The following is a 17,143-nucleotide window of genomic DNA, read 5'->3' on the forward strand; positions in this document are numbered from 1 at the left end:
AAAAAAAAAAAAAACCCACAGTGAGGTATCACCTCAAACGGGTGAGAATGGCCACCATCAAAAAATCTACAAACAATAACTGCTGGGGAGGGTGTGGAGAAAAGGGAACCCTCCTGCACTGCTGGTGGGAATGTAAATTGGTGCAGCCACTACGGAGAACAGTATGGAGGTTCCTTAAAAAACTAAAACTAGGGCTTCCCGGGTGGCGCAGTGGTTGAGAGTCCGCCTGCTGATGCAGGGGACACGGGTTCGTGCCCCGGTCCGGGAAGATCCCACATGCCGCGGAGCAGCTGGGCCCGTGAGCCATGGCCACTGAGCCTGCGCATCCGGAGCCTGTGCTCCGCAACGGGAGAGGCCACAACAGTGAGAGAGGCCTGTGTACCACAAAAAAAAAAAAAAAAAAACTAAAAATAGAGCTACCATGTGATCCAGCAATCCCACTCTTGGGCATATACCTGGAGAAAACCATAATTCAGAAAGACACATGCACCCCAATATTCATTGTGGCACTATTTACAATAGCCAGGACATGGAAGCAACCTAAATGCCCATCGACAGAGGATTGGATAAAGAAAATGTGGTACATATATACAATGGAATATTACTCAGCCACAAAAAAGAACAAAATAATGTCATTTTCAGCAACATGGATAGACCTAGAGATTGTCATACTAGTGAAGTAAGTCAGAGAAAGACAAATATCATATGATATCACTTATATGTGGAATCTAAAAAGAATGGTACAAATGAACTTATTTACAAAACAGAAATAGACTCACAGATGTAGAAAACAAACTTATGGTTACCGGGGAGGGGGAAAGGGGGAGGGGGATAAATTGGGAGATTTGGGACTGACATATACACACTACTATACATAAAATAGATAACTAATAAGGACCTACTATAGAGCACAGGGAACTCTACTCAATACTCTGTAATGATCTGTATGGGAAAAGAATCTAAAAAAAGAGTAGCTATACATGTATGTATAACTCGTTCACTTTGCTGTACAGCAGAAACTAACACAGCATTGTAAATCAACTATACTCCCATAAAAATTTTAAAATAAATAAATAAATAAAGCTAAACTCCAGACTCCCCTGGAGCATATACAGCCCTGAGCCCCTCGGGAAGCATCCTAAATTTCTCCCACTGCCCCTGTGGGGCTGGCTATACTGACTGGAGAACAAAGCACCACGCCTTCCCTGGGGCAGGTTAATGCCCAGAGGAGCTACAGCCGCAGGGCAGACACACAAGAGAGACATTTGTGGGAAGGGAAAGCAAAAGACAGCCAGCCAGCGTTCCCACGCTCAGAGAAATCTATCCGAGTTATTTACACTCACACTCCTAAGGCTGACACTACGGGGAAGTGTGGTTAAACTTACTGAAGAGTAAAAATATCGCCTGGATTAGAAAAGCAAAACCACCGCCTAAGGCTTCTGGATAACCTAGAACAATGGCCCTCAAACTCCGGAAGCATAAGCATCACCCAGGGCACTGGTTAAAAATGCAAATCCCTGCTCCTCACCCCCACCCCACCCCATTCCATTCAAAAAGCTGAGGGAGGAAGCCGCCCAGGAATCTGCATTTCAACACACAGGCCATGTGGTCCTAACAGAGAGGGGTCCACACCTTGACAACTCCTGCCCTTGGGAGAAGTGGCCTCATTTTAATACTCCAGTACAAATGAAGACATTCCTAAGCGTCAGAATTCAAGGTTTGGTCCTTAACTAAAGACTGTCTGCCTTAATGGTCTTTGCCTTAAGAGAGATCATCTCCGCTTTGAAGAATTCCATCACAAATATTTGAGCCCAGTGTCTCTACGCCCAGCCGGGATGTCCCACTTCCAAGGACCACCCTCCTGAACTCCGGTCCTGCCTCTGCCAGCTAAATCCACCTGCTAGGCTGACAGCCCCCGAGATCAGGGGTGAGTCTGTCTTGTCACCACTGTCTATCTGGCTACTAATTAGCACACAGCAGTCATTTGATAAATACACAGTGAGCCATGTCAAGTCACAGCTTCAGTCACAACCAAATGTGTGGTATTTCCCTCCCCAAACCTGGCTGTTCTTCCCAGCGTCCTTATATTAGGTTGGCCAAAAAGTTCACTCGGGTTTTTCCATCTTATGTAAAAACCCAGACGAACTTTTTGGCCAACCCAATACCTCTGAAGCAAATCACCTTCCATCAGACAAACCTAGAGTTTAGATTTCTCTTTTAGTCTCCCACTGTCATGGGGCTGGGGGCGCTCTGTCACTGTCATTGAGCCGTACTATGTACTATGTGCTAAACTCCGTGCATGGACACAGTCACGTGACCCTCGATGAATCAGGATACAGGAGGAATCACTTTGCCCCCAATTTGAAGATGCACCAATTTACGTCATCCTCACGTGACCCCATGACGGAGATATGTTTTCATGGCCGTTTTACAGATGAGGAAACTCAAGCACAGAGGCGGTAGGGTAGCCTGCCCGACCCGAGGTTACCAAACTCCTAAAAAGGGGAAGTGGAATTCTAACGCAGACCCCCATGGCCCTGTCTGTACTCTTCACCACCACACACAATGGCTCTCATGTAAGTACCGATTTGTGCTTGACACTTGGATGATTGGGGGCCCCTGGGTCCTCCAAAAAATAGCCTCGGGAGATCACCCCTCACTCTCACCTCCCTCAGCCTGGTCTCCAGCTCCAGCAGACGATTCTTGTCGCTGTGGTCTTGGTGGCTGATTTTTTCCAGCTGCTCCTCCAGCTTCCGGTTCTGGGCCTCCAGTTTCCCAGCCTGTGTCTCCAGGTAAAACTTCTGCTGCCTGAGTTCTGAAATCATTTCTTCCTGGGCCTTCCTGGTGGGGGTGGTGGGAGGAGCCAAGCAAAATCACAGTCTCCTTAGAGGTGAGCATGTCCCCGCAGAAGGACGGGCAGAAGCAGAGCGAGAGGTGCATCTGAGCAAGTGGACCACACTCGTTCCCAGGTTAGCGCCACCCTGACCCGGCCTCGTGTGCGTGGCCCCAGCATGGGGACCTGGGGCCCGTTTAGTCCCCACCGCTCAGTGTCCCTCGTCAATGGGATTCAGTATGGTCAAGGGGGATGCAAGAGATACTATCATTTCACTCCTTTGGTAGACCTTTTTATTTTTCCAGTCTGTAGAGGAGAGCAGAAAGGGCCTCCTGAGAGTACAGGAGCACCCTGACGGCTCACTAAGACAGGCCCTGGGGAAGAGAGGGCGGTGAGGAGAAAGAATGCTACTCCTTCTACTTCTCTGTTGACCTTGCTCACCTCTTCACCAGGCCGCTCAGAAGCTGGAATGACTCAAAGATCAGACAGCGGCCTACCAAGCTGGTTTAAACTAAGATGGGAATGTTTAAGATCTCTTAAGGAGATTGTAATTCTTTGGGGGAAAAGATTAAGATCAAAGTGCTCCAGGAACACAGGAGAGTCCTTGCCAAACCCCAAAACTCACCCCCAAGGGCCCAACTTCACAACAGCGAAATGGATGGCCCAGTTGGGCACACCCGAGATCACCTCTGGCTAATTGCAGGAGGCGAGTCTGGGGAACGAGGTCTCCAGAAGCAAACTGTAAATTACCTCATTAGAGAGAGCAAAACACTCTGTGATGGGATGGTAACTTGAAGCATGTAAGAAAACGCAGCTCAAAAGAGAAGGCCAGTAGAGTGAGACCACTTCAGAGAGGGCAAAATGACGTAAGTATACGGAGGCTGGGCCCCGCCACAGGAGTCGTTAAATCCACTCCTGCTCCGCCGACAGAAGAACAGAGTTTGTGCCCAGGAGAGAAGACCAAAGCGGAATCAAGCACACAGTTAGAATCTGAACACTTACATGTTCCTCTGGGTAAAGAGACTGCTGTTTGCCGCAAGTTTATTGGCTTCCGACAATTCCACTATCCTCTGTTCCAGGGATCTGATCTTGGAATCCATGGCGTTGATCATCTGAAACACGGGGGATCTTTGGAACCTCACACACAGACGGTAACACCGGAATGAGAGGGAAGTGGGCCACGTAAGTGAGGAAAAGTGTCATGTGAAAGGCAGGCCATCGGACCAGAGACTCAACTAGCCTGTACCCTGAGGAGCGTAGATCTCACTGCTCCAACGATGGCACTCATTTTTTTTATCAAACGGAGACTGCATATCCCCCTCACTAGCTAAGGGGCCTGCAGTAAGCACACGCGGGAGGACCTCTTGAGGAACCTGGCATTCCGTGAGTTGACAGGTCTCGTGAAATCCCCGTGTCGTCCACATGCGCCCTGAGCCTGCCACAGCCTCTAAACTTGCATCTGCAAGTTCCTATTTCTCATCACCCACAAGCTTGTCATTCTCCGGGTGATTCCTTCTCACCCAGCCCCTACTGTCCTAGATTCTCTGCATCAAAGCTTCCCCAACTTAATGAATCATAAGAATTGGCCAGGGCAGGAAAGGGGCGGGGGGGGGGGGGCGTTAAAAATATTACTTCCCAGGACCCTCCTTTAGAGATTCTGTTGTGAAAAGTCTCGGTAGGGTCTGAGATAATAAGTAGATTAACAAGCACAACAGGGGAAACTCTTAAGCTGCAAGTTTCTGAAACATCTGCCTACACAGATTTGAAAGGAAACGAGATGCCTAAGGGAGGCCACAGGCCACCGGGCACTTCGTCGGGGAGGTGGCAGGGGGTTGGTGTGTTGAAAGACAGGGTTCTAGTTGACGCAGGTCAGCGTGAATTCTTAAAGAAGGGCGTGAAGGGCAAAACTGGCCACCCCGAGCCACCACTGCCGCTGCTTTTACGAGAAGGGGTTGCAGAGAGAACTTTCTGTTAGCAGCAGACTCCACGGGATAAAACAGACCAAATGGACTCTTCTCTGGTGGGGGACTCCTGGCGTGGTTCACACACCCTCCCTTGGAAACCGGCTTTGTGATTCTGTCTACCTACCGCCTTCTGCTCGCTGAGAATCTTGCCTTTCTCGTGGGCCTCCTCTTCGTGTCTCTGCATCAGATTCTCCAAAGTCTCCTTGTCGGCTAGGTCTTTCTTTATCTGATTGTCCAACACCTGAGGAAAAACAAAAGGAGAAGTTAGTGTCTGGCAGACTAACCAGAGGCACTGGAGAAACACAGGGAAGGAGGGGAAAAGCAGTGGAGAAGCCACGCTGCCCCAACTCCGGGGCAGAGCGAGGGAGCGGGGGTCTGTCTATCAGCCAGGATGAGATTCAGAAGTATGACCATCAAATGGCAAGTAACCAGAGGACGTGAACTAAGAACTTATTTTTAAATCAGCAGCCAAAATGACCTGAGAGGTATAGCCAAAGGGGAGGTGGACTCCAGAATGAGAGGGGAAAAAAAAGATCTCTCTAGAGATCTTACGATTTGCAGCTATTACCTAGGGGCACTGTTATCGTAGTCAATGCGCCAGTAGTTTTCAGAACACTGCTTGCTCTTAATTTGTACAAAATTAATCTCGTTATCTCCAGGCTGTGTGTGGAGGGATGGAAAGCTGAAGACCGAGGAAGTCTGTGTGACCAAGGCTGACGTTCAGAAACAGCCAGGGCCGAGTGGATTCTGCCCACCGATAAAGTAGGTGGGGAGTCAATAGACTGAAGAGACAGCATAAAGGAAAGGGGAAAAAAAAAAAAAAAGCCTCTTTCCTCATTCCTCTGATCCAGCTGGGGGTGAAAATAAAAAGTCACTGGAAAGAGAAATCTTTCCCAGGGGAAGAGAAATCATGTGTTCTCAGTGCTGAGAATGCCACTGTAAGCACCTACTGTTCCCAAGAGGAAAAAATAAAACAGTAATGGTGTCACCATCCACCAGCTTGATCTAATGTTCTGCGAGGGACACACACAGCCCCACCAGCTGCCAGAACAACTGGTGAAAAAGAGAGGAGAAAAGGAAGGCAACGTCATAACTTGCCAAGCCTTTGACCACGACCCTGTGTTTCTCATCACTGTGGTTCTCTGAATGATGGCGACTGCATCTGATACTGGGAAGAAAGCCCAAAGAATTGGGGTCACAGATGGGAACTGAAATCTGCCTTTCCCACATTATCTATTGTGATGGGTCCTTCGTAGCTCATGGGGACACAGTCCCTGAAAAGAGCCAATGAACAGGGAGGGGGTCCACATGATAAAGAAAGGAAAGAACAGATTTCAAAGAGGGCTTTAAACTAGAACTGATTGATGAAAAAAAGAGAGTGAGAGTTGGCGGAGAAGAATAAGAGGTGGAGGACGGGGTCATGGGAGAAGGGACGAACCTCAAGAGGGTAAGTGGCCTGCTCTCCTGGACGTCAGGGCACGATTCTAAAATTATGAACAAGAAAAGGACAGAATCTGGGGTATGATCACAATTATTACCAAAATGGCCTCACAGGGGACGGAACAGGAACACAAAGCAGGGCAGACTAAAAAGAAATGGCTTCATAAAGATGCCAGGAGGGAAGACAGAAGAAAACAGATCTCTCCCTAACGTTCTCTAGGATCTATAAAGCCAAGTGCTCGCCATCTAGAAGGTAGCAGAGACCACTTAATGTCTAGACCAGGAATGCCCTTTTTTTATGCAGTGCTAAAGCAATGAAGCACATTTTCAGGATGACTCTGCTCAAACTAAGACCTCCACTTTGGCAGTGGTGGATACCAACATAGGTAAGTGTGAGCCACAAGGAACAAGCCTTTCTCAAGGATGTACACATCCCGGCTTTGAGTGGGTTAAACTGACAGGAGGATGAACAAGAAGATGCATGGGAGGGAAGCAAGGAATTTGTTTGAAATGAGAGATTCCACTGTAGACATTTATATCAATTGAAGGTATCGATAGAACATGGCTTTTTGACAGAAAAGTCAACATACTGACCCAAATTACAGAATGAACTTGCAAAGGTTATTTTCATCATGCAAAGATACCAGTGGGCTACTGTATACATTCTCATAATTTTCTGAAAGTCAGTTTATCTCAAGGATAAAAGTCTGGACACCAAAAAGGATTGGTAGATAAATGCACTAAAGTAGAGGGTCACACTAAAACACAGTGTGGTCCCTTCTGGGTTATTTTCCTGGTATTTCTTTCAATGAAAAATAACCAAAAGTAGCACGAGGGGTAAAAGAAAGAAAGTGTCAGGGTAGTGATGGTGAAGATGCTGTGTGAGCACGTACATGTGTGGTTCTCCAGAAAAGGAACAGCCAACTCTTTGAGAATACCAACCAAATCAATAACATGATCATCACAAAAATTAAAAGCCTCCTTCACTGTCTGACTTGGAAGGGAAAGAGACAATATTTGAGATGGTAATGAACAACGTCTGATTCTCAAGAACGTAAGAATTAGTTAAAGGCTCAGTCCAAAATCATAATGAAAATGTGATGTGATTTCAAAAGGAAATAGATAGGCTGGCAGTCATTTCTGATCACTGAACTTATTAATAATAACTGAATTGAAATAATAATTTCAGTAAGTAAAATAATAATTGAATTTATTATTTTATATGATAGGCTGGACTATTTAGGCCAGTTCTTCTAGGAACAATGATTTAAAATGCTAGATAGAATATGGAAAACATTTTCCAAAAGCACCTAAATGTTGGCAAGAGAGTAAGAAATTACAGACTAAAATCTAAGTGAAAGCAAAAACCCAGCTATTTTGAACTTGAGGCATTTGCTGAACCAGATAAACTTGAGCTTCATTTTTAATTGCCTCAAAGGGTAAGAAGACAAAGAAGTCAAAGCCCAGAGCCACCCACAAGGTGGGCACACATTTTCATTCAAGGCCTCAAAGAATTCTCATTATTAATTTTCCAAGGAAAACGAGCAGCTGACCAGGCACACGAAAAAGAGAGACACCATGGAAAAGAGCCAAGAGAAACAACAGAGTAGAAACAGACCTTCAGATATTGGAATCATCAGATACAGATCATAAAACAACTATGCTGATGCGTTTAAAGAAGCAGAAGATAAGCTTCAAATCAATGCAGCAAATAGAAAGTTATTGACTTAAATAATCTAGTAAACTTGGGGAAGAACCAAACAGAATGTCAAGAAACAAATAGAAACAATAACTGAAATTTAAAACTCAATGGATGGGGACTTCCCTGGTGGCACAGTGGTTAAGAATCCACCTGCCAATGCAGGAGACACGGGTTCGGGCCCTGGTCTGGCAAGATCTCACATGTCACGGAGCAACTAAGCCCGTGCGCCACAACTACTGAGCCTATACTCTAGAGCCTGCGAGCCACAACCACTGAAGCCCATGTGCCTAGAGCCTGTGCTCCACAACAAGAGAAGCCACTGCAATGAGAAGCCCGCTCGCCACAACTTGAGAGAAGCCCATGCACAGCAACAAAGACCCAACACAGCCAAAAATTAATTAATTAATTTTAAAATACCTCAATGGATGGGTTTAACAGCAAATTAGACAGGTAAGGATTAGTACACTGGAAAATCAGTTAGAGCTTAACCAGAATGTAGCACCAAAAGACAAGGAAATGGAAAATACAAAAAAAAAAAAAAGATAGATTGGTGGTAATCTAACACGTCTAATCAAATTCTCACAAGGGAATTAAAGAGAGAAGGGGAAGAGACAATACTTGAGATATAACAACCAATAACTTTACAGAATTGATTTTTTAAAATATATACATATGTTCCAAAGTCCAGTATATCTCAAGGAGGATAAACAAAAATAACTCCACATCTAGACACATCACAGTAGAACTTCAGAAAATTAAAGATAAAACAAAGTTTTAAAAGAAAAAAGACTGCTTTTAAAGAAAGCAACTGTTAGACTGACAGCTGACCGTCAACTGCAATAATAAAAGCCAAACGTCAATGGAATGATATCTTCAAAAAGTATTAAAAGCAATAACTGCCAACCTAGAATTCTATCCCCAGTCAAAACATCTTTCAAGAACAAGGATGAAATAGAGACATTTTCAGACACACAAAACAGAGAGCCTGGCACCAGCAGACCTTCACTAAAGAAAGTCCTCAAGGATATACTTTATAAAAAAAGGAAAAGAATTCCAGGTCTCAGATGCAAGAAGGAAATTAAAAGCAAGGAGATGGTGAATCTCTCTAAATCTAAATTATCATGGACTCAGTGACAGTGGATCAAAAAACATTTTAAAGATGGAATTGAGACACATGATGATCAAATTTTCTTAAATAATAAACTATTTTTGAACTTCTGATATCCAATCCGCCCCAAGGATAACACCCCAAGACCTCCCACCATGGCCTGAGGACAGCATTTACCACGGAGAGTCCTCTGTTCTAGCAAGAAGTGGCCCGAAGTGCCTGGGAAGAGAAAGGAACTACATGGTGCTATAGGAGGAAGGGCAGGGAAGACTGTAAAGTGTCTTTACTTTAATTTTTTCCTCGTAGTGCTGTTCTTTCTGTTTCAGGTGCACCTCCAGGTGCTGGGCTGAGACCTGGGCTTCTCGGTGCTTCTCCTCCAGTTCCTGGACACAAAAGAACAGACGGTCAGGTGTGCGAGGGAAGGACGGAGCCGATGCATGTTAGACGTTCACAGGAGACACCACTTTGGCACAGGCACCAAAGGCAACAGGCATCTGTTTCTTCGTGACTAGCCCTTAAGGCTCTTGGGAGAGGAAACCACCACCACGCCCTGGCCCTGGGTTTTCCAGCTCCGAGTATTCACACACATAAGCACATGGCTGGTGGGCTGGGACCAGAAATCTGTCAGTGCGACAGGTCAAACAAAGGCAGCTCTTCATCTCTGCCTAGAGAAGTGAGAGTGACGAGGCAACACAACTTGAAAATTCAGTACAGCACAAAGCCCCTGACCACTGTCTTGACGGCCTTAAATGAGGAAAGTAATGTCAATTTAAGTTTTAAGTTAATTTATTATGAGGATAAAAAAAATTTTTGTATTTTCCTCATTAACAAAATGATTGCTCAGGAACCCTAGTGAAGAAGGAAAACTAATATAACAATTCAAACACTTTCAGTTTTGAATGATTATTTTAACTGACTGGTAATATGGAGCATGTGAATATCTGGAGGTGTTCATATGATATCATGTTTATATGAAGTTTACATGATATAATGCTAATGGGAACAAGGCAGAACATAAAATTCACTAAAAATGACATAAACGTGTACACATACATTGAAGATAGGAAGAGAACGTGGAGTAATAATAAATAGCTCAAATGTAATGTCCTTTTCATTCTTTTATCAAGATTTCTGCTTTCAAACAAAATTGTAGTTCATTTGGAAATTATACCAATTCATTTGCCAACGTATTATAAACTGATCGTATAAAAGGCAGCATTCAACTCACCAAAACATTCTCTAAATGAAGCTATCTGCGTTTACATTAATTCTTATGAATCTGGACCCATTAGTTAATTACTAATATCAAAAGTCATTACTCCAAGTTTTCATCTCTTCATACTATCTTGAAATTTTCCTTTGAAATGGAAATAATTATGAGAATTTTGAAGAACGAGGAAATTATACAGGATATGCCCATAAAATGGAGAAAAGAAGAATTTTAGATTCACACACACATGAAATGTTACTGATTAAGCTTTTGAAATTCTAAAGTCTGCAAGCATTTGACTTTGCTTTGGGGGCCAGTAAAGTATTCAATGTTAAGACCAGGTGCACAAGATCTACTGCAAGCTAACAGATGTTATCTTGAAAAGTTGAATGTAAACAGGATTTTTAGTAATAAAAACATACTTTCAGGGCTTTATGTATATTAAAGGGTCCCTGACAATGAGGTCTTTTATTAAAGCAAAAGACTCTGCTAGAATGAGAACCCCAATTAGCTGTTTTGAAAGTTCTTATCAGAATAGCAAATATTTTAATGCAAATGATATTTGGGATGTGTTTCCAAGCATCATCATTATGTAACAGTACTAAGGACCCCTCTTTGCCCACATCCCAGATACTTCACAACCTAAGCACCAGGTTCTTGAGCAAAAGGCACCTTCCGATAAATGAAGTCACAGCCACAAAGGTACTCGGACAGGTGGCAAGATACACTTGGAAAAAGAAATCTGCCTACTTTTTCTTTATTTTAGAAATCACTTGATAATCGTCTTGTCTTAGTTTCAGTCCTCCTAAGATAGCACAGGAATGGAAATCAATCTGAAAACAGGTCAAAAACTCAGATACCTGAGACTGACAACCTTAAGACCAAATTTCCGGTCTACTTATGCATGGGAGTTTACAACATATAATCCAGGAATGCAGAACTCTACACTCCCACATTTTAATTGGCAAGTGAACCTTGGAAAAGCAGACATTCTAAAACCTGACTTCTTGACAGTTTGGCATTTTTTGTTGTTGTTGTCATTTTTTAAAACGTTATCTTCTTCTCTACATGTGTTGGATCAGATTCTTCAGTCCTGTTACGCAAACAGTACTGTTTGCTGCTCTATTCCCAGCTCCTAGAACAGTGCCTGGCACATAGTAGAAGCTCATTAAATATTTGTTGAATGAATGAATGAACACATCACCATTAAACAGAGAAACACTTTGCAACCACAAGACTTAACCACGTCGTTTGCACCAAGCAAGGGGGTAGCAGTGGTGGAATCTCAGTGGGAATTCATTTGACTCACAGTAAAATTCACACATTTGACAATCGCCAAGAGATACTTGGATGATGGAACAAGAGAACAGAAAGGATAGACTGACAATCACATTTGCCTTTGTGTGTAGACATTATCTATAAAGACTGTGTGTCAGAGCAAAACAATTTAACCGGTTTCTCTTTTCACCTGTGCGTTCAAGAGTGCCCACACGACTCACGAATATAGACAAACAGAAATGTAACGTTTTGAAGGGTTGGGTTTTCTTTTTTTTTTTTTTTTTTTTTTGGTATTAAGTATATAGGCCTGTAAGTCGGTCATTCTTGAGTTCATATAGTTGCTGGTGACTCGTTTCCCAGAAGTGACGCAGAGGGAGAGACAGAGAGAGGGAGGTGGAAAGCACCCCGCTCACCACCTTGTCTCTTTCTGGTGCAGAGGAATGCCCGACTACTCCAGAGTCAGTCCTCGGGGCAGGGAGGAAAGGGCTACAAACAGGCTCCCCAAAGTGGCATCAAATTCTTGGTTTGGGGACTGAAATCCAAGGAGAGTCCTTTAAAGGTTCACCTGCCTTTCACCCTGGCAAGAGCAAAACTTTGACACGTCGGCAAGCACCACCCAAGCCTTCCTTGATTAAGTTAATTTGGTCGTCAGAGCCGAAAACAAAATCATCGTGGTTACAAACCTAAAAAACGATCTGCTACCTCTAAGGAAAGTGAAAATAATAATAATATTACGCACCAACTGGAGCAGAGAAAGTGAGTGGGTGAACACGGATCTATGACAAATGCTACTCCGAAAAAATCTGTGTGACTAATTTCTTTCCTCTGCAAAACCAAGAATCTGGGTGTCGGTCTTAAAGCCCTGAATCCCTACACCTTTTTCAAACGGGCATTTGCAACTTTAACGGCCATACAAAACTCTGCTGATAGAAGTACGTAAATGCTCCTGTAAAAATGTATCGGAAATGACAGCGTGTGCACGTTCGCGTTTTTAAAAGTCAGGCAGTAGCAAACAGAGCAAAAAAAAATCATACTGATGGATCTGTTACCATTGCTGAAATGTCCAGCCTGTGGTTACTTGTGCTCGTCTCTGACGTGGTGTCCGCTAAAACCACTTCCTCTTAATTCACCTGCCTGGCGATAACCTCCCCTGTGACGGTGGTTGATTCTTCTGTTGACCCCCTTCCCTCTACAACCTCTAACCTGTTATCTTTGAACTTGTCAACTTTGGTTCCTGCTCACCAGAATTTTATCAGCCATCTGCTGGATCTGTTGGGACTTTGTCTGGATGTCATCCTTCAGTCTGTTTTCTCTACGCTCCATGGTCTCTAGCCTCTTTACCTTGTTCTCCAGAGAGTGGCGGCGTTCCTGTAGATCGTGAATCAATCAGAGAGTTTTAATGGGGTAACCGCTACGGGCACGACGCCTGCGCCGAGGGAGGGGGCCCTCGGGAAGCGTACGCTCGATGCGGGAAGAGAAGTCTCAGGCACCCGAAGCCACGGTGAGGAAAACACAGTTCTGTGATCCGAGGAGTACTTGCTTGTGCAGGTTACAAGAGTGCATTCATTCATTCAAATATTTACCAAGCACCTACTATCTGCAAAGTACCACGCTAGGCATCGTGGAAAATACCGAGAGGAAGCTGACAGAATGCCTGCCCTTGGAAGAGGTAAGATAAACACAAATAAACACGATATGGGTTAAGAGGGCCAGGGCCATGAAGCAAACAGGTACAGAGGGCTGTGGGAGGGTGCAGGCTGGAGGGAGGGCTTTGAACTGAGCAGGTGAGGGGATGTGGACGCTGTGGAGAGGGTCGGGATGTGGGAGGCTGGAGGGGAGAGGGCCAGAGGGGAGTGGGGAAGGCCTTTCAAAAAAAGGCGCAGCAGGGCTTCCCCGGTGGCGCAGTGGTTGAGAGTCCGCCTGCCGATGCAGGGGGCGCGGGTTCGTGCCCCGGTCCAGGAGGATCCCACGTGCCACGGGGCGGCTGGGCCCATGAGCCATGGCCGCTGAGCCTGCACGTCGGGAGCCTGTGCTCTGCGACGGGAGAGGCCACGGCGGTGAGAGGCCCGTGTACCGAAAAAAAAGGTGCAGCAGCAGCAGTGCGGAGGTGGCCGAGAGCCAGCGTAGGCCCCAGGTGGAGTGTAGAGGGGCTACTGCAAAAGGTGTAATAGCGGAGGAGCTGGAGAAAACGGGAAAGGGGAGCATGTGTGGGGCAAAGGGCTGAGAGTCTCATGCACTTAAGATGTAGGGAAGCCCTGAAAGGTTTGGGATGGGGCAAGGGGTGCTGATGAGCCTGGAGTCTGAGGTCCACGAGTCTGACCCCGTTTGAGCTAGATGCGAGGAAGGTGAGCCTGGAAGCAGAAAGCCGAGAAATTACTACATTCACCCAGCGAAGAGGAAGAGGGCCTACACTGTGGGGAGGCCTTCAGAAATGGCCAGCAGAGGGTGGACGGTAGAGACAGTGTGGGTGTATTTACAGGGCTGAGGGACTCTCGGAATGGCAGGATCCAGGGAGAAGCAGCAGATGATGTCAAGGTGTCAAGCCTGGGGTGACCAGATGGATGAATGGGGGCCCTGACCGGTGCGAGGAAGACTGAGAAGGCAACCCAGCTTGTCGGGGAAGATACTGAGTTCATTCTAGATCGGAGGCACTGTTCAGACACCCAGTCAAGATATCAGGGGAGCAGTGGGAAATACTTCCTGGATCGTGGGTGAGGCTGGCCCCAAAGAGACGTAGGCAAGTAGGTTCAACGCCAGCACTGTGACAGAGAAGCAGAAGGCCCAGGACAGGGGGGTGGTTAAATCAACTATGACACATCCGTTCCATGGACCCATCACCCAGACGTCAGGGGAGATGGAGGGCGGCAAAAGGGAAACGTCCCTTTTTATTCTATATTCTTCAGTTCTATGTTTTTCACAATGAGAAAACACTCGTGTGTTTCCTGTATAATTATATAATTGGTTTCAACAACAACAACAACAAAGAATTGGACAGAGAGAAGAGGCCCAAAAATGTAGATCTGGGAGTTACCAACACACACAGGTCACAGCTGAAGCCTCGAAAATTAATGTATTATTAACACCGTTGGGGAGAAGGTGAGGAAAAGCAAGGGTACAGAGGGAAGAAAAAGGAACCCTCAGGGACGGCATCACAGTTCATCTACATAAACGTGAATCCTCCCACACGGGCGAACGGGTCAGAGGAAAACAAATAGGAAGGAAAGGTTTTATCAAAACATCTTTCTACTCAGAGCTGCTGTGACAAATCCTTCTCCCCTTTGGGGAAAATGGTCCCAAACCTCTCGGGTTTCAAAGGGACTGGCGGACGGGACAGTGGTTTGGATGAACAGAGGGTGGTCCCGAGGTTTCTTCCCCTGCACAGCCGGAGGCCAGGCACCTCGGGAGCCGGGAGCTGGAGGTCCCCTGCTCACCTCGGCTTCCACCAGCTTCTTCTTGATGCCTTCGGAAGAGTCCTCGCGGTTGTGCAGCTTCTCCAGCTCGCGCTCAGCCCGCTCCTTCGCCTGGCGGATGTTCTGCAGAAGCTCAGTGGCCTCCGTGCTGGCTTTCACGGCCTGAAAGGAGAAGGAACAGGGGAGAGATGGCCCAATTTATCCACGGAAAAAGATGGGGACCATCTCCTAAACAGGAAAAAAAATCGGGTCACACTGAATGGATATTTTTATCCATTTTTCAAAACATATAAACGTTTCATTTTATTCTGTGTTTCGCCTGTCCTAAGGTGCACTTATATATATTTTTTTAACATCGCTGAATTTGGAATGCATCTACGCTTAAAATTGATGGTGTTTTTTTCTTTCTTGGGGTACAGAAGATAATGTGGTATCGGACAATCATTAGCATCTTAGATTCAGTGTAACATAATAAATGCAAACAAAAAGGTCTCGGGTTCATCTGCCCAGGTATTAATGTATTTACCCCGGACTGTTAATTGTCTCCCTATTTAATCATCTCATTTGCTGATTTTCCTAAGGGGAATCTGTACTACTTTTACAAGAAAACAAGATAAAAACTATAAACTTTTTTTTCTCAAATAAATACCTATCAAAGGGCATAACCACCACACTGTTCGTGGTGACTCGCAAATTCATGTTTAAAGAAAAAATAGCGAACCCTTTTGAAGTTAATTTTTATTTGGGTCTTAACTATACTGCAGCTCTTCCAGCATCACAGTAAAGATCTGAGTGTAAGAAACCAACAACTTCACACTCATTTGCTTTATAGTTTTAAAACGTGAAAACGGCAAGGGAACTCCAACTTCGAGACCAGCACTGTCCAACGTGGGAGCTGCTCCCCACATGTGCCCGGTGAGCACCTGAAACGTGGTTGCTGTGACTGGGAAATTAATTTTTAATTTTACTTAAGTTTAATTCATTTAAAAACTGAAGCAGTGTACTTTTTTTGTTGTTGTTGTTGCGGTATGCGGGCCTCTCACTGTTGTGGCCTCTCCCGTTGCGGAGCACAGGCTCCGGACGCGCAGGCTCAGCGGCCATGGCTCACGGGCCCAGCTGCTCCGCAGCATGCGGGATTTTCCCGGACTGGGGCACGAACCTGCGTCCCCTGCATCGGCAGGCGGACTCTCAACCACTGCACCACCAGGGAAGCCCAGTGTACATGTTTTAATATCACTACATGCTGCAATATTTTGCATATAATGGATTAAGGAAACTATATCATTCAGAGGATTTTCCCTTTTTTAATGTGGCTACTAGAAAACTTAAAATTACATCTGAGGCTGACATGTGTGGGTTGCTTCCCACTTCTACTGGAGAGCAGAGTTCTAGGAGATATGAATCCTCACACAAATTTCTAGCTGAAAGGCTTTCAGTAGTGAGCTCAAGAATAAGTAGGAAGGGGACAGATGAATGGATGCAGAAAATGTAGAATATCCAGGCCATGGAATACTATTCAGCCTCTGAAAAGGAGATCCTGTCACATGCTGTAACATGGATGAACCTCAAAGACATTGTGCTGAGCAAAATGAGCCAGCCACAAAGGACAAATACTGTATGATTCCATCCACAGGAAGCACCTAAAGTAGTCAAAATCATACAAGCAAAGTAGATTGGCAGATGCAAACTGTGATATATAGGATGGATAAACAAGGTCCTACTGTATAGCACAGGGAACTATATTCAATATCCTGTGATAAAACATAATGGAAAAGAATATGGAAAAGAATGTATATATATGTATAACTGAGTCACTTTGCTGTACAGCAGAAAGTAACATGCACTGTAAGTCAACTACACTTCAATAAAATAAATAGAATGAAAAGGAAGGAAGGGGGGAGGGGAAGAGAGAGAGAGAGAGGAAGGAGGGAAGGAAGGAGGGAGGGAGGGAGGGAGGGAGGGAGGGAGGGAGGAAGAAGAAAGGTGGTTACGAAGGGTGGGGGTGGGGAGATTAGCATTTGGAGGTAGAGAGCTTAAGTTTTGTGAGATGACAAAGTTCTCAAGATCTATCTCACAATGTGAATATATCTGACACTAAGGAACTGGACACTCAAAACAAGACAGTAAATGTAGTATGTTTTTAATAACACAATTTAATGTTATATGTTTTTAATAACACAAAAAGAAGGAACTCTTGA

The 17,143-nt window shown here is 45.1% G+C and overlaps 1 protein-coding gene across 1 annotated transcript in view; it reads right to left on the bottom strand.

Annotated features, from left to right (window-relative positions):
• CIT (citron rho-interacting serine/threonine kinase) overlaps positions 1 to 17,143 on the bottom strand; it is a 168,948-nt gene that overhangs the window by 53,932 nt on the left and 97,873 nt on the right. The window contains 6 exon segments of the mRNA XM_079943395.1: positions 2,667 to 2,841; positions 3,836 to 3,945; positions 4,922 to 5,038; positions 9,335 to 9,430; positions 12,778 to 12,903; positions 14,967 to 15,107. Coding sequence (XP_079799521.1) covers positions 2,667 to 2,841; positions 3,836 to 3,945; positions 4,922 to 5,038; positions 9,335 to 9,430; positions 12,778 to 12,903; positions 14,967 to 15,107 — 765 coding nt within the window.

Source organism: Stenella coeruleoalba (genome assembly GCF_951394435.1).
Source record: "Stenella coeruleoalba genome assembly, chromosome: 14".
NCBI lineage: Eukaryota > Metazoa > Chordata > Mammalia > Artiodactyla > Delphinidae > Stenella > Stenella coeruleoalba.